Source organism: Nannospalax galili, unplaced genomic scaffold (genome assembly GCF_000622305.1).
Source record: "Nannospalax galili isolate Female #2095 unplaced genomic scaffold, S.galili_v1.0 scaffold113, whole genome shotgun sequence".
In the NCBI taxonomy this organism is placed as follows: Eukaryota; Metazoa; Chordata; class Mammalia; order Rodentia; family Spalacidae; genus Nannospalax; species Nannospalax galili.
The window spans coordinates 1,416,003-1,440,917 of NW_008335444.1; the positions used below are offsets into that span (position 1 = coordinate 1,416,003).

General features: G+C 38.1%; 1 protein-coding gene across 1 annotated transcript in view; it reads left to right on the plus strand.

Moving 5' to 3' along the window:
• The window catches only part of Ptprc (protein tyrosine phosphatase receptor type C), a 131,842-nt gene that overhangs the window by 98,919 nt on the left and 8,008 nt on the right, over positions 1-24,915 (plus strand). The window contains exons 13-24 of the mRNA XM_008830396.3: positions 3,035-3,143; positions 3,810-3,844; positions 6,030-6,139; positions 6,696-6,786; positions 6,876-6,952; positions 12,355-12,391; positions 12,482-12,579; positions 13,451-13,576; positions 15,325-15,482; positions 16,348-16,483; positions 18,296-18,445; positions 23,378-23,468. Coding sequence (XP_008828618.1) covers positions 3,035-3,143; positions 3,810-3,844; positions 6,030-6,139; positions 6,696-6,786; positions 6,876-6,952; positions 12,355-12,391; positions 12,482-12,579; positions 13,451-13,576; positions 15,325-15,482; positions 16,348-16,483; positions 18,296-18,445; positions 23,378-23,468 — 1,218 coding nt within the window. The remainder of the gene's footprint in view (positions 1-3,034; positions 3,144-3,809; positions 3,845-6,029; positions 6,140-6,695; positions 6,787-6,875; positions 6,953-12,354; positions 12,392-12,481; positions 12,580-13,450; positions 13,577-15,324; positions 15,483-16,347; positions 16,484-18,295; positions 18,446-23,377; positions 23,469-24,915) is intronic.

Consider the following 24,915-nt stretch of genomic DNA (forward strand, 5'->3'; position numbering starts at 1 on the left):
GAGAAAGGCTGTAGACATTTGTAGGTTAATTTTGTAACCTGCCACTTTACTGAACTTGTTAATAATTTCTAGGAGTTGTCTCATGGTATTTTTGGCATCTCTTAGATACAATATCATACCATCTTCAAAAAGGGATAATTTGATCTCTTCCAATTATTACTCCTTTAATTTCCTGCTCTTGTCTTATTGCTTATGCAAGAGTTTCAGACACTATGTTAAAGAGAAGTGGAGATAGTGGACAGCCTTGTCTGGTTCCTGATTTCAATAGGAATGCTTCCAGTTTTTCTCCATTTAGAATGATGTTGGCTGTGGCTCTGTTATATATGGCTTTGATTATGTTGAGGTATGTTCCTTCCAGTCCAATTCTCTCTAGGACTTTGAGCATAAATGCCCGTTGAATTTTGTCAAAGGCCTTCTCTGCATCTATTGAGATGACCGTGTGGTTCTTGTCTTTGAGCCCATTTATATGATTTACGATATTTATTGACTTATGTATATTGAACCATCCTTGCATCTCAGGGATAAAGCTGACTTGATCATGGTGGAGGATCCTTTTGATGTGTGTCTGTATGTGGTTTGCAAGTATCTTGTTGAGAATTTTTGCATCTATGTTCATTAAGGATATAGGTCTATAGCTTTCTTTTTTGATTATATCTTTACCTGGCTTTGGTATTAGAGTGATACTGGCTTCATAGGAGGAGTTTGGAAGTTCTCCCTCCATTTCTATCTTTTTGCATAAATTAAGCAGTATTGGATGTTGATCTTCTTTAAATGTCTGATAGAATTCTGCTCTAAATCCATCTGGTCCTGGTTTGTTTGTTTTTTTTAATCGGGAGGTTTTGTATTACTGTTTCAATTTCTTTTTGTGATATGGGTCCGTTTAAGCTGTTAATCTCTTCTTGGTTTAGTTTTGGTGGTTCCCATGACTTTAGATATGCATCCATTTCTTTTAGGTTTTCAAATTTAGTAGCATATAGATTTTTAAAGTATTCCCTTATAATGTTCTGTATCATTCTGGTGTCTGTTGTGATGTTTTCCCTTTCATTTCTGATTTTGTTGATTTGCAGGTGCTCTTTCTTTCTTTTGGTTAACTGGGGTAGTGGTCTTTCAATCTTGTTTATCTTTTCAAAGAACCAGCTCTTGTAGTTGTTGATTCTTTGTATTTTTTTGTTTGTTTGTTTGTTTCAATTTATTTAATTTCTGCTCTTGTTTTTGTTATTTCTTCTTGTCTGCTGGGTTTGGGTTTTGCTTGCTGTTGCTTTTCAAGTGTCTTGAGTTGCAATGTTAAGTCATTTATTTGTGTTCTTTCTGATTTTTTGATGTAGGCACTTAGAGCTATAAAATTCTCTCTAAGGACTGCTTTCAGCGTGTCCCAGAGGTTTTGTTGTGTTGTGTTGTCATTTTCATTTAGTTCCAGGAACACTTTTGTTTCTTTCTTAATTTCTCTTTTGACCCATTCATCATTCAGTAGTGTGTTGTTTAATCTCCATGTGTTTATGTGGTGATTAGGGCTTCTTCCAGTGTTGATTGTAAGCTTTATTGCATTGTGGTCTGATAGAATGCATGGAATTATCTCAGTCTTTTTGTATTTGTTGAGGTTTGCTTTGTGCCCCTGTATATGGTCGATTTTGGAGAAGATTCCATGGGCTGCTGTGTAGAAAGTATGTCCTTTGGTGCTTGGGTGGAATACTCGGTAGATGTCTCTTAAGTCCATTTGATATATGGTATTGTTTAATTCAGATGTCTCCCTGTTAAGTCTCTGCCCTGTTGAACTATCTAATGGAGATAGTGGGGTATTGAAGTCCCCTACTATTAATGAGTTGGGATTAATCTGGGTCTTAAAGTCCTGTAGTAATGTTTTCATGAAGTTGGGTGCACCAGAGTTTGGTGAATATATGTTAATGATTGTAAACTCTTCTTTATTTATTGTTCCTTTGATCAGAATAAAGTGGCCCTCTTTATCTCTTCTGATTAGTTTTAGTTTAAAGTCTGTTTTGTCAGATATTAGAATTGCTACACCTGCTTTTTTCTTAGTACCATTTGCTTGGTATATTTTTTTTCCATCCTTTCACTTTAAGATATTGTCTTTCTGGAAAGTGAGGTGGGTTTCTTGCAGACAAAAAGATGGGTTTTATTTCTTAACCCATTCACCTAGTCTGTGTCTTTTGACTGGTGAGTTCAGTCCATTGATATTTAAAGTTAGTAATGAAAGATGAGTATTGAATCCTGTCATTTTTATTTCTTTCTACATTCATGAAGTAGCTGAACTTTTCCACAGTTATACCTTCATTGAATTTCTTTCCTCAATCCCTTGGGTATAGTCATTCCTTTCTTCAGCTCTTTGTATTGCCTCCAGAGCTCTCTCAAGGGATGATTTTGTGGTCATGAATTCCTTCAGCCTATTTATGTCGTGGAAGGTTCTGCTGTTTTTCTTACATGCATGAGAAGCACCGCACATGGCTTAGGATGGAGGTATTCCCACGACTCCTCTTCCTGCCCTTTCGCTGAGAGAGCGATTTCACATTAATTCTTGGTGAAAATTTAAGCTAGGGAAAGTGTTAATCTTTACTGAAAATTTTTTTTTCTCTTGACTGATTTTATCCCTCAGTGAGCATGTAGAAATCTATTTTTGAGGCAGAAGCTTTTATGACTCACCTTGGAGGCCACTCATTTCTGTGTTCAATGGTAAAATCTGTGAGTTTTTCTCTGAGAATTACAACAACCATATTACCTCATAAATCCATTTAGAATGAGTTTCCAGAAGGGAGCTAAATCTAAATTACAGCTTTCCATGAAAGTATATTATGTAATGGAAATAAAGTGAAGTATTGATGACAGTCTAATTATTCTCTTTAAATATAAATGTTTGGGGGATTTTAAAAAACATAGCCACATTTACAAAAATCAAGAATTTACTATATTTGTTCTTATTCTCAAATTTTTAGCATTTGAAAATTTCACAATAAATTAAAAATATTAGAAATGTTAGTTACACGAAATGTGATTCAACTCTCATGTTAATTTTCATTTCTAGATAATTCTAAAGCACTGATTATATTCCTGGTATTTCTGATTATTGTGACATCAATAGCTCTGCTTGTTGTGCTTTATAAAATCTATGATCTGCATAAGAATCGATCCAGGTAAGAGATGATTAATTATTAATTAGAAAGTAATAATGGTATTAAAAATGAATCAAGCTGGGGTCCAGTCAGCAGGGGCAGAGCAGGGTTATATAAATCCCTAAACTAGAGGACACAGCCCAAATTCCAGTTCAGGGCTGAATCTGGGGTCAAGGAATCAACATTTTGTTATGGGTTTGAGTATTTATATTCTCTACTGATGTAATGGGTGGCTTTGCAAACAACCAGTGAAAAGTCTGTATAGCTATTCTTTTAATACTCAGTGAGTGACTGAAATCCGTGACTAGCAAAAGCAAAAGGAAGGGAATACGTGGGAAATGTGTTTACTTCTTTGCCTTCAAAGAGAAATACTTTATGAAAAACAGGAGGATTAAATTAATGTTATTTTCTCACGCATCAGGATTTCACAGGCTACTGCCGGTTGTTGCTTTTTTCCCTCCCTCACTTTCCTGTGTTCCTCTCCAAGTTCCTCTCACCTCTCCTCTTTGCAGTCCTTCTGTCCTTCCCACCTCCAAGCTTGCCTCTGTTTCCCCAGCTTCTCTCCTCGCTCCTAGTTCCTTCCTCTTCAGTACATTCAGTAAATAAAGTTGGCTTAGTTAAGTTGAATGTCAATCAATTCCAATGTTTCTTAAGAACATAGAAACGTGTGTTTCTTATTTCTCACAGCAATTCAGATGAACAACAGGAACTTGTTGTAAGGGGTAAGTATGAACATTGCTCCCTTGAATTTGAGTTCATTTGTTTTGAAATAAGCATTGGGCATGTTCAGTTTAATCTGGACTTCCTCCACTGACAATACAATGATGAAACAAATTCATTTATTCAAGAAGCAGTTATCCATAAGGCTCCCAGGGCATGAAAGACACTGTTCATGACACTCGAGAGCTGCATGACAGATTGCAAGCTCTTTCCTTTAAGGATTTAGAATCTAGTAGAGGAAACATATTGATGGATAAGACAGCAATTTGGTAAATATCAAACTGTTCAGTGTGTGTAGGTCTATAAAGTTAGAGAAGACAGGAAACTGCCTGTGGAGAGGGCAGCAATCTGATTGGCTAGGGTTACAGGAAGGTGCCAAACCAACTAATACTGATGAAGGAGGGGCAGAACAGCAGATGGTGTCCCATGGGCCATAGAGGTGAGGAGGTGGTGAACTTCTTCAGGCCTTGGGGGGAGGGGGAATGGACCGTTACCACTAGAGGTAAAGCTATGAAAATTACAAACATTGACTTAGAGAAAGAAAAGAAATTCCTTCTTCCATTTTAATGCTAGTTCTTAAAATGTTATAAGTATATTCCAATAAAAATGCCATAAGAGATATTTAAACTATAATAAATGTAACTTGTTTTCTCTTAAAACGTGTCTCCCCTGCCTTATGTTAACTCATGTTTGAGGGTTCCTCATGACAGCTGCAGACACCAAGCTGGTGTGCAGATACTTCATGGCTGGTGCTTTGGTGCTTAGCTCATTTTATTTCCTTTTGCAGAATGTACTCCGACCTGACACTGTTACATTTTCTTATTTTTTGTTGATTCTTCTCCCTTAAATGGACTGTAGACTTTGGGGAAGGCAGGAAGGTTTCTCTCTATTTCAGTGCTCTGTCCCTAGTGCTTGGGTGAGTGTATGACTTTGGTGTGTGTCAGTGAATAAATGAATTAACAAGATGGCAGGTCCACAGCATTATTTCTGCTAGTCTGAGGGGAGAATGAAGAGCAGAGGACTAATAGCACCTCAGCAGAGAGTAGAAAACATTTCAAGGAGTCCAGGTGGATCGGAGCGTACCAAATATTTTCTCTTGTGATGAATACTAATTGCAACTTGGAATGTATTAGAACTTACCCACCCCAAAGGGTGCCCTGAGCTCAAAGCAGATGTGCTCTAGAGATCTTCAGCAACCCACAGAGCTACTGCACCTGGCCAGTGTGGTAGGGTAACTGTGTTTGGAAGAAAGTTTCAGGGATAGTAAGATGAATAAGCTACCCTCAAGGACAACTTCCATTTTCACTGACTGTGGGGACAGTTAATATCGGGCCTGAAAGAAGAACCTGCAACAGGACACGGAGGAGTGGGAGAAATATGTGACAGCACAGAGCTCCTCACCCTTTATATAATGATGGCTTGTCAAGTTCCACACACAAATGTAGCTATCAATGATAGATTTTCATAAAAGGACACTGTTTAATAGAAAGCCAGGGAAGTATGCGTCTATATTCTAGTATGTTTCTTTTTGTTGTGTTCACTCTAGAGAAAGTTTTATATTCTGGAGGCATAACAGATGAGTAAGATTTTTCCACAGTGTAGTGTAAACAGATGATCAAATTAAGCTGACTAGTGGGCCAATGGGTGTTAATCATTTTCTCTTTTTTCATTTTTACAGTTACAGTGTTTCACAAACAGTTAAAGACGAAGCTGACGATAGTGCTCATGGGTAGACAGCTTAGCGCATATGAGGCCCTAGGTTTTAATTTTCAGCAGCATAAATACATAGATACAGGGAAAACAGACACAGAAAGAGAGAGAATAAAATTAAAAATAACTCAATATATAGAAATCCATTAATTATTTTAAAATGCATATCATCAGGGGAAAAAAGCATGAATGTCCTAACTAGAATAGTTTGGGCCTGGGCTCTTTTATCGAGACATAGAAAAAAGGGAAGCACAGTTTAGTAGAGGGGACAGTACAAAGCCCAGAGGAAGATGGGGGTACAAGATTTAGAAGTCATTGATTTATATGTGGATGTTTATATGTGAATGAGATTTCCCAGGCAGGCAGAAAGAAAGAAACTAAGAATTAAGCCAAGATCTGAACTTCTGAACTGTATTAAAACATATGTATTTGACAGATAGACACAACATTAGTCTTAGATTTTTAAAATGTTTACAGATGATGAAAAGCAACTGATGGATGTAGAGCCAATTCATGCAGATACTCTGTTGGAAACATATAAAAGAAAAATTGCTGATGAGGGACGGCTTTTTCTGGCTGAATTTCAGGTATGTGTTGTCCTTGATATAGGCTAAGAAATTCCACATGGTCATCAAAATGATTCGATGTTAAATATATTTGCATAATCAAGAGTCTATCCACAGAACACTGCAATGTAATACAGACAGGTATTATAATATATAGGTGGCAGGCTCACAGAGGTTGACAAGGTAATACACAATATGAAGTTGGTAACTACTGTAACATAATGCTTTGCTGTATTGTGTCTGATTATGAAGCTCTGTCACAAGCATATTTGACTAATTGTAGATGATTATCTAATAATCTCTCATTCGTGTGAAGTTTTGAATGTCACAACTAGTTCTATATTTTTGGTTTTCCATTAAATTTGTTCTGAAAATAATCTATCACCAATTTTTAAAGGAAATATATTGATTTTTGCACTATTCTTAATAATATTAATTTCAGATACCTCATGTAGCATGTTTGTCAGTATAAAGGATGTATCTATAAGATATCTCATTTACCTCCAGTGGTAACTGGTAAAGGAAAAAAAACTTATTTTCTGAAATCTTTGACTCAAAGAGTCTTTGTGTCTTTCAGAGCATTCCACGGGTATTCAGCAAGTTTTCTATCAAAGATGCACGGAAGCCCTTTAACCAGAATAAAAATCGTTATGTTGACATCCTCCCCTGTGAGTTCTTGCTGCAAGCTGACTTTCTAGATATTTAAGCTACATGATTCTCAGTATTTCAGTGTTCGAACCTTCTTCTCTTTGAACAGATGACTATAACCGGGTTGAACTCTCTGAAATAAATGGAGATGCAGCATCCACCTACATCAATGCCAGCTACATTGATGTGAGTAAAACAGGCAGATTACCTTACAGCCTCATCATTGGATAATTGACAATTTGCATTATTCTTGTAGCTAGGCATTCCACTCAGTTTTGTGTTTTGGCAAAATTTTAGAGAAGTTATTACAAATATTTTGAAATGAAACCTATGAGATTACTGTTATAAACAACAAGGCCACTCATGTTTATAAAAATCATCATCTATTATTTGCTTGCTCGTGCTGGAAGTAGCATAGGACTTTCTTTGTGGAAATTAAAATCAGTCCCACTATGTGCTGCGTGATGTCTTCAAGCATTTCTAATAAAATCTGTATTTGCCCCAACTATGTACATTATGCTCACTGAATTCATTGTGAGTGGGAGAATCAGGCTAATCAGGTATCAGGTTCATGTTCACATACTTAGTGAATGGCTGGACTGGAATTCACCTAAGGCCTACCTGACCCAAAACCTTTGTGCTTCCCTTAAATACACCAGACTGTGGCAGTGATGTGACACTGATCACCTCTCCGTTGTAATTATGCAAGTGAAAAATATCTGCACATGGTAAAATTTTGAAAGTATTTTAAAATTTAGCATATGTAATTAGATATTTTAAATTTTATATACAAATATATGTTTTGCCTGCATCTATGTAAGCACCCACAGAGACCAAAAGAGAAAGTCAGATTCCCTGGAAATGGAGTTACAGACACTTGTCAGCTTCCATATGGTGCTGAATACTGAACCTGGGTCCTCTGTAAGAGCAGCCAGTGCTTTTAACTGCTGAGCCATCTCTCTAGTTCCTAGCATATATCATCTTAAAGTAAGTAATGTTTAATATGAGTTAAATAGTTACGCACAGTAAAAAGACATACACAGGCTGAAAATATCTCCTCATCAAACTTCCAAATTTCCCAACATCTTCTCCTGTCAGGAGAGACTTATTTGTCTGAACAGCTTCTCCATACAAAAACAAAAGACTGACATTTACCAAATCTCCCTTATAAAAAATTCTATTATATTCCTACAGTGAGGAATCTTGTATTCTTTGCTAAATATTCATATATGTGTACCATAGATATGCATACATATATGCATATATGCCCATGTATAGATGTATAATATATGAACTGGATATATAGGTGTCTAAAATATTTGCAAATATGTAAACTCTATCTTTATGTACCTGGGACATATGTGAGCTTACTATAAAAAACAGGGATCAGTAGACTCTTCCTGTAAGGGTCAGAGAGTACGTATGTTCAAACCTTATCTTTATCACAGCTATTCAACTCTTCCATGAGTGGACAATCTTTCCTAGACAACAATTAATCTAGCTATGTGGTCAGGCCATGCTAAATTTGCTGCAGCAGGTCTGAATTATATACCAGACTCAACCCTCTGGCAAAATACCTGACAAAAACAATCAAGAAAGGAAAGGTTTCTTTTGGCTCATTGTTTGAGGGTACAGCACATCATGACAAGGAGGGTACAGTTACAGAAGTGTAAGGTTGCTGATCACATTGCATCTGCAATCGAGTAGCAGAGAGAAATGGATGCTAAGGTTCCCCTCACCTTCTCATTAAGTTGAGGACCCTTCTCAAGGGAACAGTACCACCTACAGTCAGGGTGAGTCTCCCCAACCCAGTGGAACTTTTCTGACTACTCCTTCATGGATGTACCCAAGCATTTGTCTCCTAGGTGACTCTAAGTCCTTCAACTTGACAATCAGGATTAACCATTGCAAGACCTGGGGAAATGGCTCAGTATAAAGAACACTTGTGCTCTTGCGAAGGACCAGAGTTCTGTTCCCAGCACCCACTTCAGGTGTCTCACAACCACCTGCAACTTCAGTTTTAGGGGATCTGATGCCCTCTACTCTACAGGCACCTGCACACACATGGTGCACACACATACAACACACACAAATTAAATTAATCTTACAAAACCGCCATAAGTCATAGTTTAATAATTCTAGACCTAGAGCATTTTACATATTTCCATTTTTATAGAAATTCATGGTACACTTGTTTATTTAATCAGCTCTTATTTAATTTATATTAATATGTAGTTTATAACTTTTTATTACTGTAAGCACGGTGTAATGAACAACCTTAATTCATGTTATTACACTATGTTTTTCAATATATCTATAGGATAAATTTCTAAAAGAAGACTTTTAGGTCCAAAGAACATATATATTTATTCTTTAAAAAAATTCTAAAAGGTGGTTACTCTAATTTATATTCCACTTAAAACATATAAAATTGCTTTTCTGCAAGGTGTGGTAGTGCGCACCTCTAATCCAGCACTTGGAAGTCACAGGCAGGCGAATCTATCTGAGTTTGAGATCAGCCTGGTCTCCATAGTAAGTTCCAGGCCAGCTGGGACTACAGGGAGAATCTGCCTCAAAAAAAAAAAAAAAAGTGCTTTTCTCCATAAAATTTTGTAAGAATTTGCTGTCAAAAACTACTTAGGGTGTTGGAGAGATGGCTCAGCAATGGTGAGGAGTGCTGGCTGCTCTTTCAGAGGACCAGGTTCGATTCTCAGTGTCCACATGACAGTTAACAACTGTCGGTAACTCCAGTTCCAAAAGAATCTCATGCTCTTTTCTGACCTCTACAGGCGTAGCACAATATGGATGCACTTATAAACATGCAGGCAATACACTCATATACAAAAAAAAATTTTTTAAACTAGTTTAATAATCAAATACTTGACAAAGTGTATGCTATACTGTGTATGTTGGTTTATGTGGCAAATTCTCAAAATATTCCTAAAGAATGAGCAGTTAAAATTGAAGTGCTTCTGCTGTCCTTTTGCCTACTTAAAATGCATAAGATGTATTGGGGTTGAAGGTCAAATTTCACATTATAATAGCTTACATATTGTGTTACTGGAGAGATGGCTGTTTACACTGGCTGTCCTTGCAGAAGACCCAGGCTCGAATCCTAGTACTCACATGTAAGCTAACAACTGTTCTAGATGTCTAGGGAATCTGATGCTCTCTTCTGTCCTCTGAGGGCACTGCACAACATGGGTGCACTTACATACATGCAGGCATAACACTCATACACAAAATAAGTTTTAGAAAATTTTAAAAATAATTTATATATTTCAACAGGCATTAGTTTCCAAGGTCTGGCATAACAAAGTGTCTTACTCTAATTAAGAGACAAAATGACCAACAGTAACAGTATGTGAAGGTGCTTTACAGACAATGGTAGACTGGTACTATCCTTTGAAATATTCTGGAAAAAAATTCGTTTTGCACCCTTTGTATGTTCAGAATATAGCATTATCAGAAACCCTCAAAAAATAAAATAAAATAAAAAAGAATAAGAAAAAAATCTTTAAAATAATACAAATTTATTTTCTCAGAGCTTTTGAGCTCATGTATAACAAAACAAGGTGTCAGCTGAACCATGTTCCTTCTGAGGTCTCTGAGGAAAATCTGATTTTGCTATTTTCTGGCATCTAGAGGTTTCCAACAGTCCTTGGAGTTTGCTGGCCGATGGCCTCCACTCTCCAGGCTCTGTGTCCACCTCATGGTCTCCTTCTTTTTGCATCTGGTCCTGTGCCTTCATGTTCTGTCCCTTCCACTTATTCAGACACTGACCACTGCACTTATGATCCCCCCTCATAACTTATGACATCATTTTAGTTTTCAGATCCACAATGACACAATTTTCATATAAAGGCATTTTTCTGGGGCTCCACATGAACATGAACTTTAGAGAAACACAATTCAGTACACTGGACATAATTTATGTAAAAGTGCAAAATAATTTAATAATATTTTCTAATTGTGTCTTTCATAAACACTGCATCTTCAACATCTGTGTCATAGTCCTTAATAAAGCTCCTGTTTTGTACATCTAATAATTTTATAAAGCCAAATTATTGACACAAATGATTGTGACTGTTTGATAACATTATAATTTATTAAGCACATTTGGTATTTATCAATAATAGCTCTTAGCACTTTACTTGTATCAATTCAAGTAAATCTCACACCAACTCACACTATGAGGTATATCCAATTGTGCTAGGAGAATCAGAAACATACATGTTCTGTCTCTGAAGATATCACTCTAAACCTTGTCACCCACCAAAGCTTTTAGACACCTAACATTTTTTTGTATTCTTATTTAACATTATCTTGTAAATTTTCAGTAACTAAGTATCTCCTGCCATGTGTTCACAATTTCTGCAATACAAACTCTTATTATTTTTTGCATAGTCTCTACAAAGCTTGTTTCCAGGGACAACCAGTACTTGCAAATGTGAAGGGTAGTCCACAAATTAACTTAGTACTTGGTCATAATTTTCATCTCAATTTTAACTGATTCTGGCAAGTGACCTCCACAGGCCATTATAATTAGTAGTGATCGAGTTTTATTTTAGTATACACTAGTTTCTTTTCCAATTTTTTGTTCTTCAAAAGAAGGTAATTGAGTGCAGTCTTGGCAATGCTAGAGATTTTGCAAGGATTTAGATAGTCTAGCAAAAAATAGCCTATGTATTCTATTCAAACACATACGATAATTATGGGATCAAGTTATAATTGTGTTTCTCCAGCAAAGTGCCGAGACCCTGGGAAGCACAGGTCTTCAGGTTTTACAGAGGTCCTTGACATACTGTAGCCTCTCAATAGGAGCTTGTTGAATAAATGAACATGACTAATACTGTCAGGAAAAGTTACTAATATTAACTGAGAATTCTTGTAGCTCGTGTGCAGAATTTCATTTACTGGCAAAGGCAATCTCTGTCTATGGAATTTTTCCCCTGACTAAGATAAACTTAAGGTTTTTGAGGGATTTTTGGAAGGAATTAACATATTCTCTCTACTTCTGTGCCCCTCCTTGTCCTTGTCACTGGAGCAGAGAAAACAGACAGTGCAGGTCATGGCCACTTTTATATTCTGTATCTGAAATGACATAAAAGGATGCCAGGGAATCCACAGTGTATTCCAAACAGTTGATACATGGAAATACAGGTGTAATTTCAGTGGGATTTACTGAAAGAAATTGAGTAAAAATATGAAAAATAACTCCATGGCTGGTAAAAAGACGTAAGTAATAGGAGATACTGTTAGGGTAGGTGGGGTATAAACAAGAGGTCTGGATACTTTTCTACATTTATGCACCTTCCCCAGATTAGGGTGAAATCTAATTTTAAGTTGTTTGGAGTATATGTCAAAAATACATGCAGGTTATGAATATTGTTTACCAGTGCTAACTAGCCTGCTCAGCACAGTTAAATGTCTCATTACATATTAATTAAACCCCAGCACTGACTTGAAAATACCCAGAAATATTTACAATCATGATGTAGTTAAATCAATTTCTTCTGCCTTATAATTTTGCATGTTAATAAACAAGTGTTCCACAAATGACTTTTCTCTTGGTGTCTTTTCACTAGGGCTTCAAAGAACCCAGGAAATATATTGCTGCACAAGGTAATTCATTCCTAGCCTAGTATTATGTTTCAACTATTGTTTATGTAACAGTTCTAAGAAAGTATTTCCTAACTAGCATTTAACTCTTAGGCCCCAGGGATGAAACGGTGGATGACTTCTGGAGGATGATCTGGGAGCAGAAAGCCACAGTGATTGTCATGGTCACACGATGTGAAGAAGGAAACAGGGTAAGAACCTAGGAAACTCAGAGTGGAGGCTGGGACTGTGGAAAGAGAATGCAGGAAGAGCCACAGACACGTAGTTTGTGAGCAGTACAATCAATGCTCAGTCATTTCATTTTCATTAATGTTTTTATATGTATGTGTCTTGCCCACATATATGTAAGTGCACCATGTGCCATGGACTGCCTGCAGAGGTCAGAAGAGGGCATCAGACCTCTTGGAACTGGAGTTACAGACAGTTGTTAGCCACTATGTGGGTACTGGGGACCAAAACTGGGTCCTCTGCAAAAGCAGTCACTTGACCACTGAACCATCTCTACAGGCCCCAATTTTCTATTTTAATCAGTGTAACATTTTACTTATATATTTACACATGTAGAAAATGAAAATTTGTGTATAAATATACAGATGCCTAGCATTCAAATGTATTGAATTAATTGTGAGACTTTTATTTGGTATTTGTTTTCTTCAGCATTGTTAGAAGTTCAAAAGTCAAATAAAAGCCTCAAAATTGATCCAAATGGTAACTTCAATGCTGAGAGAATAAAAGCCTTTGGGTCCCAAGTCTGAAAGTCACCCCAAGCAAGCAAACACTTTTGCTGAACATTTTAGTGTCCTCTTGTAATGGGTGGTTAAGGCTGGGAAGGTCATCCTTCCAGTAAATGGTAGAGGGAAAACTTTCCAGACACATTAATGGGACGTAGAGCACATTTCAGCTGAAGCGGTCTAGATGATTCAAGAAGTATGTGCAACTATTTCAGTAATTACAGTTGGATACATTTTTAATATTTTTGGTGTTTTAAGAGTAAGTGAAAATTGTTTAAAGGATACATTAATGATTTAAGGGGAGATCACTAATGATTCTTTTTAACTGTAGAACAAATGTGCAGAATACTGGCCATCCATGGAGGAAGGCACTCGAGCCTTTAGAGATGTTGTTGTAAAGATCAATGAACACAAAAGATGTCCAGATTACATCATCCAAAAACTGAGTATTACAAATGTGAGTTGGTTTCATTATATAATTTTTACTTGATATGGGGTTTTGTAAAAGTGCAATTATGGAATATTAGATGTGAGAAAATAAAACATGTATGGGAAATTATTTTTAATGATATTTATGAGAAAGAGCTAGGCTAGGATGATATAGGAAGCCGACAGGATCAAATTTAAATCTCTGATCAATTTGTTTGTCTACACAATTTGTTTGTCTACATCAAATCAAAATTATCTATGAAGCTGGATTCTTGAGTAATAAAAAAGAGAGTTTACTAGATGTTCTGAGTCAATGATGAATTATTAAGTGAATAAATAGACATTATTTTCAGTCATCTCTTAGCACCAAGGAAAGAATGTTTATACAAATGGCATACTTCATGAACACAGTAAGAAATACCAATTTCTGGCTATATAGTAGAGATACTTAGTTCAGAAAATAAAGAAGTCAGTGTGACCTTGGTAAAAGTTGAAATGGAGGTCATCTCTTATTATGCAATTTTATTTCAAGGAAAATTCCAGCAAACAAGCCTAAAAAGGCTGACAATGGATTAGTGGCTGCCTTGGGTTGAGGGGTTAGAACAGGAAGTGACAGCGGGTTGGATTCAGGCCTTCATTTTACAGTGACAAAAATGAGAGTAATTAGTGATGATAGACTATTATGAATATAATAAAATTCTTTAAATGGGTAATTTGTGTGTGTTTGTGTGTTGTGTGTGTGTATTAATAGTGTGGTCTAAACTATCTTTACTGAGACTTAACTAGAAAGTTAAAATTTTCACTGAATTCTATTTTTTGAAGGGCTCTCAATAATCAAAATTTATTTGTGTAAAGCACAGACACATTTTTTTCAGGAGAAGCAGACTTGGTTGCATTTTTTCCAAGGCTGTCTGTGGCTCTGTTGGCATGTCCCCTAGCTCTTCTCGGGTGTGACCAGCCCTACCTATATGACTAAGGCGCAAGGACCATCCCATAGATAGGGGAGACCATCTAGAGGCTGATACATAGCTGGTCACTGTGATTAGTTTGAAGCATGTATTATTAATGAATTTAGCTATTTTCTGTTGGGAAACTACAAAGTATGATTCAGCTACGGGTGAACCTATGGAGTAGAATGCTAACCATGTACTTAGACTTTCTGCACTTGAGAAATTCTCCCATTTTCTGGTTGTGCCAAGCAGAATTCCAAAAGCTGTGAAGATGACCTTTCTTCCGTATTTTTAAAAATATTTTCTTTATTATTTTTATTTTATGTGTATGCGTATATTGCCTGCATGCATGTGAGTGCACCCGTGTTGTGCAATGCCCGCGGAGGACAGAAGAGGCTGTCAGATCTCCTGGAACTGGAGTTACGGACAGTTGTTAGCTGCCATGTGGGTGGTGGGATTCGAACCCACACCCAAGTCTCCATCCCAGATCCCTCTTTCAGTGTGTCTTGATTTTTATTCGTTATTAGTTTTGCAGCCTGAAATGTCTCGAAGTTTCAGTTATCCTTCCTTTTCCTTGCTCTGCACGGCAGCCGCTGCGCATTGGGTAGTGCATGCGTGTTCTGAGGATCTCTCCTGTGGTTGGTAGTAACTGGAGAGGAAATGCAGTCTGACCGGCAAACAGAGAAGCAGAATGTCCCGGCCGAAGTCGGGGACAGTTACTTTCACAGGAAGAGTCCCTTGCGTTGGCCCTTCTCCCTACTTACTTATCTCACCTACCTTGCTCTGAAAAGAAATCATCTCAATGAAAACGTTATCTCTTGACTAGAAAAAAGAAAAGGCCAGCGGAAGAGAAGTAACTCATATCCAGTTTACCAGCTGGCCAGACCACGGGGTCCCCGAAGATCCTCACCTGCTGCTCAAACTGCGGAGGAGAGTAAACGCTTTCAGCAACTTCTTCAGTGGACCCATCGTGGTGCACTGCAGGTAAAGGCTTAGGCCACAAGTCTGCCTGCGGGTGTCCAAAGCCTTCGCGTTGGTCGGTTAGGGGCACTCTTCTTAACGGTTCTTATTTTGGAAACAATCTGCTAAGAGAAAGCTCCATTCCTTTCTCAAACAATTTTTAGTATAAACTGGCACTTTGTAATTACATATATTCATAGGAATATAAACTGATATTATGCTCTGTCACTAAAATTGCAAGAGACAGAATATGGACATTTCTGCCTCCTTGCCTCCGTCCCCGGTGAATGCTGCTCCTCCTCTTTCTTGGCATGATCGCAGCTCACTTTTCTTGTTTTACATTTATTGTGTGTGTGTGTGTGTGTGTGTGTGTGTATGTGTGTGTATATGTGTGTGTATGTGTCTGTGTCTGTGTTTGTGTATATGTGTGTCTCTGTGTGCGTGTACGTGTCTCTGTGTGTGTGTGTGTGTGTGTGTGTATGTGTCTGTGTCTGTGTTTGTGTATATGTGTGTCTCTGTGGGCGGGTACGTGTCTCTGTGTGTGTGTGTGTGTATGTGTGTGTATATGTGTGTGTCTGTGTGTGTGTATATGTGTGTGTATGTGTCTGTGTCTGTGTTTGTGTATATGTGTGTCTCTGTGTGCGTGTATGTGTCTCTGTGTGTGTGTGTGTGTATGTGTGTGTGTATGTGTCTGTGTCTGTGTTTGTGAGGTTGACACCGGCCATCTTAGCTACTCTCCACCTTGATTGTGTGTGTGTGTAGGTAAGAGGGCAACTTTATGGTGTCAGCTCCAAGGATTGAACATAGACCATGAGGCTTAGGCAAGCACCTTTACCTCAGCAGGGCGACCTCAGGGGCCCTGCGCCTCACTTCTCATTTGTTTCCTCAGTGCTGGTGTTGGGCGCACAGGCACCTACATTGGAATTGACGCCATGCTGGAAGGCCTGGAAGCAGAGGGCAAAGTGGATGTCTACGGTTACGTAGTCAAGCTGAGGCGACAGAGGTGTCTTATGGTTCAAGTGGAGGTACATTCTAACTTTTAATTATTTGTTCACTTTTGTTTTGGGACTTAAAACTTTTGGGCATAGTATTAAGGATGTGTGTGTGTGTGTGTGTGTGTGTGTGTGTGTGTGTATTCACAACTTCAGACAGTGGATGAAGATTGTTTTAATGCCTTGAGAATGAAACCCTTATATCTGATTTCAAATCACAAACATATAGCACTCGCTGAAACATCTTATAGGACAGGGATGAGCAAAAACAATGAAATGCTGTTAACAGGCATCAGCCTGGCGGGGGTGGAATCAGATTCAGGAACTTTACATGAAACGAGGAGACAAAATATAGGGTCAGCATCTCCTTTTGTTTTTCTTGGTTTTGTATTTTTTCTCAGACAAGACCTCACTATGCAGCTCAGCTGGCCTTGAACTTTCAGCAATACCTCTGCCTCAGCCTCCCAAGTGCTAGGATAACAGGTGTGAACCACCACATTCTGTGAGAATGTGGCTTTCTGAACTAGGGTTCAGCAGTTCAAATACTGCCTTGAATTCTTAATCCTATACATTTTTGAACAAGGCTTAATCCTTCTATGCCTCAGCTCAGTCATCCACAAAGTGGTAATAGTGGTGAGATAAAGGTACCGTTTATCTCATAGATTTATAACAAAAAAGAGCAAAATGGTAAATACGAGTTGAAGCATTTAGTCAAGCTCAGGGCACACACCATGCATTTGGTAACTGTCAGTGGCAGTTACTGGAAATGTCTGTAGTTAGCAGCAACATACCATGTGTATGAATGTCTGTAACTAGAAACAGATGCAGCAATGGTCCTTGGATTTAGCATAGTTAGAATGGCAGAATATTGGGAATGCTCAAACGCATATCAGGAGGGAATGGAAAAATCACAGGCTGTGGCAGCAAAGGAAACGCTCCAGTCTGGGTTCTTGTGGCTGGATGCAGAGGTGGGAACCATTTGTGAATCAATACCAATGAAATGCATGTGGTTATATGCCTGTAGATGAATGCATGCTAGTGCAGAAGTATAAAAACTGGTTGATAACAGGAAAAAATGAAGTAATTTTAAAAATCAGACTCAAAAGATATGCCAAACTAGAGATGGTAGTTTGAAAGGCTTATTAGAAATACATCATTTCCTTAAAAACCTAAAAAAAAAATCTAGTTTCATAACAAAAATATTAGAAGTTGCTACATATGGGTTTGGCACACTAGATCTAGATCTTAAATAATTATCTCTATTTAAGAAAAGTGCTATAGGAGCTGGAGAAATGGTTTAGTGTTTAAGAGCACTGGCTGCTCTAGTAGAGGACCTGAGTTCAGTTCCCAGCACCCACATGGTGGCTAACAACCATCTATAACTCCATTTACAAGGGATCTGATGCCCTCTTCTGACCCCTAGTGGCATTGCACTAATAGGTGCACTTACATACAGGCAGGCAAAACATTCATACGCATAAAATAATAATAAAGAAAGCAAGTGCCATAACTTTGAACACTGTATTTATCAACCTGCTTTTTCCTAATATTCTGTGAAATGTAGTATGGGTTTACAGTAGTCATTTCAATCTCAATAATAATCAGTGAAGAAAGTAACAGGCTGTGCTTAAAAAAATGTAAGGCATAAGATAAAAGCCATACACAGTGGATACTCTGTTGGACCAGTTTCCAGAATGGTTACATGTTTACAGATGTCAACTTTTAGTTCTTAAGCCACACATCTTCCCAATGTGATCAAGTTTGTGCATTGCATATTTTATTTCAATGTAGCATGTGGAGCTCTTTGCTACCATTAACTGTGTGTATTATTCTCTGATATTGCAGGCACAGTACATCTTGATCCATCAGGCCTTAGTAGAATACAACCAGTTTGGAGAAACAGAAGTGAACTTGTCTGAATTACACTCATATCTACACAACATGAAGAAGATCGATCCACCCAGTGACCCCTCGCCTCTGGAGGCAGAATTCCAGGTAATAATGATCACAGCAAGTGGCACTGTTTACAAGTAACTTCACTGAGCGTGACCTGTTTTCCAAGTGCTTCCTAGGCACTTGGCTAGTAGCCGGTTGAGCACCAAAGAGGAAACCAAAACTCAGGGAGCTGAAAAGAAAACAAGAGGTTTGTTTAACTCCAGAAGTGTGATTTGGTAACTTTTACTTCATTACGCTTATACTGAAGACATATCAAAATAACTGTAGTGATCACTGAATAGTCTGTCACAAGCAGTTGCAGCATCTCACCTTTAAACACTGCATCTGGTTTTGGTTTCCAAAGGAAATAATTAGAAGAATTTATGACTGATTAGGAAGTTGAACTGGCTGGAGATGGTAGACAGAATATAAGGCAAGTATGTATATCCCAACCTCTTTATTAGGTCATCATTTGAAAACTAACTAAGGATGTCGTTTATCATGACTCCAGAAAGCTGACATAGCCAACCTCAAGTTGCTTAGTTTTCTCTTCCACCTGTAATTTCCAGTTTATTGAGTTTTTCTATAAACTACAAACTGGCCAGTTTCATAAGGGCAGGGATGTGCTTTTAACCGGATACAGACCACTTAACTGTTTAGGATCAAAGTGGGGCTGAGGTAGGAGAGTGGAAGTACCATCTAATGATCCTGAGTTCCATAGTCCACCAGAAGCTCCTTCTTCACAGTGGGAAACCAGCAGGCACAGTACCACTTGAATATAGGGTCTTTACTGTTTGTTACTGCTCTCTTAGCTGATAAATGTATCCTGCCTTCACTAACCCACTCATGTATATGTGTTGTCAGGTGATGCTGATATTTTTTAAATAAACGAAATAAAGACAGATTAATTTTTCTTTTTAAAATATTTTATTTTTTAATTTTATTGTGTGAATGTATTGCCTGCACATGTGTAAGTGCACCCATGTTGTACAATGCCTGAGGAGGTCTGAAGAGGGTGTCAGAGCCCCTGGAACTGGAGTTATGGACCGTTGTTAGCTGCCATGTGGGTGCTGGGAATCTAACCTGGGTCCTCTGCAAGAGCACTCAGTGCTCTTAACCACTGAGCCATCTCTCCAGCCCTGAATTTTTCACTGAACAGGTATGATTGAGTTTCTGCTCTGTCAAGAATACAACTGTCGGTACAGGAACCAAAGTGTTTTGCAAGTAGACATGTAGAGAAATATACGAGAAAGCATCATCCAGCACACACATGGCTGGAACTCTATGGAGACCAATGAACTCATGCCATCTGAGGAGACAGAAAGACAGATAATAAGGGTAGAGATGCTGTTTGTTTGGAAAATTTGCTGATGGGAAGTTGGAATAGTTTTTATGTGATTATTTTTCCTTTTTTAAATAATAGATTTTAAATTTGTTTTTTGGTCTTTTTTGAGACAGGGTCTCCCTGTAGCCCCAGCTGGCCTAGAACTCACTATGTAGACCAGGCTGGCCTTAAACTCACAGAGATCCTTCTGCCTCTGCCTCCTGAGTGCTGGGATTAAAGGCATGCACCACCATGCCCGGCTTAGATTTTAAATTTTATTTGACAAATAATTCTACATATTTTTGGAGGAGAGTAAGGCATCCTGAAACACATATACTATGTAGGACAATCATATAAAAGAGTTACATTATTTCAATCCAGATTACCTTTAATTTCTGAAGAAAATATAAGGCAAAATTATTAATGGAGAGCTGAGGGGAAAAAGCTGTGCAGGTCAAACAGGTCTTAATGGTGGAGGAAGGGGAAAGATTATGATGTAGCTATCGAAAAGACAATGGAATGATCAAAAACCATGGTCTGATTATTTGAAATTGATGACCATGAGTCTAAGTATCAGTCAATAGTATGAATTGAGTTCTCTGAGGATAGAGGTTACATAAACCCATCTAGATTTGAAAAGCAGTTACATGAAAGAAGCTGAGGGTATTTGTAAATGAATGATTATAGCAATGGATAATGATATCGGAAGTGGACACATAAAAGTCATGAAAGAACTAGGCATGGTGGTGTATTCCTTTAATCTCAGCCCTTGGGAGGTAGAGGCAGGTGGACTTCTGTGAGTTCGAGGCCAGCCTGGTTCACATAGTGAGTTCCAGGCAGGTTGGGACTAGGGAGACCCTGTCAAACAAAAAGTCATGAAAGAAAGTAGAAGAAAAATATATTGGAGGTTTTAATAGAATTATAGATTGCTAGGCAAATTTCATTCACAGAGATGGTTGAAATCATTATTTCAGAAATGATATATTGACTGTAATAAAGCTTACAAAGGTAGGATAGTGAAAGTTAAGGGGTCAGGAATGGAAGGAAAGTTCCGAGGAGGTGTAAAAGATGAAGCTATAACAACACTTGGTAGGCTCTTCTCATCAACATTGAAGTAACTAAGGAGATGAATATCTTGAAGGAGAGAGCCCATTAAACTAAACTTAATGAGGTCAGGTGCTCTTGAAATCAGTAGCTGACACCTCTGAGTGGCACTGAATAACACATATAATAAGAGGGAAAGAAAATAAAATTCATTAGATTATGTAAGTGTGATATTAGTGTAAATGGTTTGCAAGTAGAGTTACGGCGCAAAGAGAATATATAATTATTATTTAAACTGTGAGACAAAAGGTAAGAGAGAGGCAACAGTTTAGCTTCCCGAGGGTGTTATCTAGTAGTATTCACTCAGCATAAAAAAGAAAAGAAATTTCTTGGAGAAAAGGATTAGGACAAAGTTTTACTGATGACAAACCATGGCTGCCAGGGAGCAGAGAGGAAGGTGTTGATTACTGAGCCAATAGTATCACGTTAGCTTTTCCTGGGGAATCATGAGCAAACTCTTCATCCCAGATAGGACACTAATGACAAAGCTATGATTCCACCAGAGTCCAACTTGGTGAACCAAAGAGCTCATTAGGAATACTTACAGAGCATGAGAAATGGTTACTTAGAGAGCATGGGTGATGTCAATGCTAAGTCCTGCCCACCCTATCATGGAAGATAGTCTCATGGAAGCTTCATCATGAAGTCTCCCTTTCAGTTCAGCTCCCATTTCTTACATACCCCAGCATCATCCAAGACCACGTGCAGCTGAGAGGAGGTAGGAGGGAGTAATGGCTGTCCTGTGACCCTCCCCTCATTCCTTCTATTGGGAAGTGGTGCCAGTAACTCCACTACCATGTGTATTGTTCTGTTCAATCGGGTGCCATGGCTACCTGGCCAGGGTAATCTCTAACCCAAAATGGCCATAGGATGATCATGTTATGTCCAAGGAAAAAGCCATACAATGGATAGACTGGGTTGTAGCTGAGAATACAGGTAATCATTTAGGAATAAAATATGGGAAGTATAGATACACTGAGAGGGTTAGACTTGTGGTGGTACCTGAAAGAAGCAGAGATTGAAGAGTGAAAGGCCACTGAATTTTATGAATGAAAGGTGATCTATCAGTTTCATTCTAATCCTAGGTATTTTCTACTTGAAGAGAGTGATTGTTGGGTGACCGCTCAGAAGAGCATCAAGTGCTGTGGTGATTTCCGAGGCAGCTAGCCTTCTGTATTACCACTGCTGTGACCAAGTACCCAAAAGGGGCAGGGATTGTACTTGATGTTAGATCGCAAACTCTTTAGTGTCTCTCTCTCTCTCTTTCCCTCCCCCTCTCTCTTCTCAGGCCACACTCCCCTCTGTAGTCTGGACTATAAAACAACTTACAGGCCCCTCTGAGAGTACTCGGGCCTGTGCTGCATGGATGGCAAAAACAAACCCAGTTCCTTCTCCTCCCACTCCCTGAAAACCCATAGAAGGAAGGAATGTTCTCTGTTTCTCAGGGACTGAAGGTCCCATCTCTCCTTCTCCCCTCCCAGCCCTTTTCTGGGTTTTGAAGGGAAGGCTCTAGCATGCTGTCTCTGCAAAGATGCTACATCCCTCTGAATTGCTCTTCCACCTCAAGGCCCCATCATACGCTCCCTTCTCTCATGGTCTTGAGTCTCTCACAATAAAGCTCATTCTGAAGGGTAATTTTGTGTCAGCTCCTTTCTCAAAACTATCTTCAGTTGTTCTTTTATCTGTAAGACTTGGTTGTCCAACAGGAACATGAGACTGTTGTAGATTTCCTTAGGAAATGTCCCATGTTTCTGGCACCTTCACCATCCTGAGGCCTATACTGCAACTTAGATTTCACCATTACAACTTCACACACAGCTCACGCCAGAGTTCCATGTAGGGACTCCAATGCTGCGACATATTGCCTGTCGCCATGGTGTTCAGGAACCCACTCTATAGCTTCTACAATACTGCTTTTTGCATGCCTGCAAGAATGGCATCACATGGGCAATACCAGGTTCTTTCGCCAGTTTGAGGTGCAGCCTCATCCCCTTGGATCATGGCTGCAGTAGCCTCTGCACACCCCCATGACTGAAATTTGGAAAACCTTTCCCTAGCAGCCATCCTGAGATTCAGTATCCTGAAAGCTCTCTGTGTAGGCATTCTTTTCAAATGAGTTTTTCAAATGAGGGTGCATGGGTGCATCCATGTTGTCTCTTTCCCAAAGGATGTGGTCTTACGTGTACTTTTCCTATTGTCCCAGTTCTGATTATTTAAAATCATTTGATATCACAATGTGGATAATAATGAAAACCTGTATTGTACTTTTACCTCATACAAGAACATGTTATACCTCCTTGCTATTAAGTTGCTCTTGACTAAGAAGCATATTCTATCTGGTAAAATGTGTATTTTTTAGTCCCAACTCACCATGTCAAAGATGCTAAATGCTCAAATAGTTAAAAGGAAAACTTCAGACTCAAACTTAATAACTGACCCCTTAGGAGTTACGCACATTTCACAAATCTTGATGAAGCGTTTTTCTTTAGGGAGGATCTCATGCCACAATAACAAGTAAGGAAATATTTAGATTTTAAAGAAGGATTTTCTTTGTTTATCCTTAGAGACTTCCAACATATAGGAGCTGGAGGACACAGCACATTGGAAATCAAGATGAAAATAAAAAGAAAAACAGGAATTCAAGTGTCATTCCATGTATGTAGTTTATTTTTTATTTCTTGTATCAGATAAAGTTAATCTTTCTTTGGATTTATTTTATGCAAGACATATAGTATGATCTTGAAGCAGTATTTGAGGATTTGATCAACAATAGATTAGAAGTTTATGGGATATTTAAGTTTTACTTTTTCCAAGTTATTTTAATACCAAAGAGTTTCAGTGAACCTTCAAGGATGGACAATGTTCTGTATGATTTCTTCCTAACATTTTTTTTTTATAGCAATGGCTTATAAGAAAGATGAAACCTCTGAAACTGTGAAGGCATCATTTCTTTTGCTAGTTTTATCTTTAATTTTTTTCTTCTTTCTTTCCTTTCTTTCTTTCTTTCTTTCTTTTCTTACTATTTTGTATGTATAAGTGTTTTGCCTGTGCATACATAAGAAGTGTACCTACATATGCAATGCCCATGGAGGTTGGAAGAGGGCATCAAATCCCTTTTTGTATGTATAAGTGTTTTGCCTGTGCATACATAAGAAGCGTACCTACATATGCAATGCCCATGGAGGTTGGAAGAGGGCATCAAATCCCTTGGAACTGGAGTTACAGATGGTTGTTAGCTGTCATGTGGGTGCTGGGAACCGAACCTGGGTCCTCTGCAAGAGCAGCTAGTGATCTTAACTGCTGAGCCATCTCTCCAGGCCAGTTCAATCACCAACCATCAGAGGTTGCTATAGCCATTTGCTTTCTTTATCTGTTACTTCTGACAGGTTGGAAGTAGGTGGAACACTCAGTGAATTGCCAATCATCAAATTTGCCACATTAAAATACGTAGTTTTTAAATCTTTAATTCTATTTAGATATTTTGATGGGATCACACCTGGCACAGCTGTAATCATATTCAGCTGTGTATACCAGAATCAGCATGAATAAAATAGAAGCCGAGCTAAGAGACCAGGCAACTAAATAAGTCAAACCAGTGTAAGGCTGACCTCATTAATTTCTGCAGAAGTCCTTGTGAAAGTAGCTGAAATATGGAATTGATAGTAATGTAATTAAACAGGTCATTAAGTAGGTTATTACTAATTTAAAATATTGAGAACCAAGGAACAATTTTGCACTGAATGAATTTTAGCTAAATATTAATTAATCCGAGGAACATACTTAGCGGAGATTGTTAGTTTAATATTAATAGAATAAAATTGAGAGACAAAAATCTAAGCTATGAATTTTTAAAGTTGTATCAACCAGAATGGTGATATTCCACAGATAAAATATATGCATCAAATATTAAACCTGTTTGTGCATAGTGGGGCCTGTTTTTTACAACTTGTGTTTTTATTCCTGTAGTTTTTTAGGGACCATTTTTTTATACTTCTGAAACTAATTTTTAAATCAATAAATACTGAATTTTATGTAGAATCTTATTGCACTGAGGTCAGCACATTTAATTCTGAATTTATGTATAATTTCTACATGTTGGTCT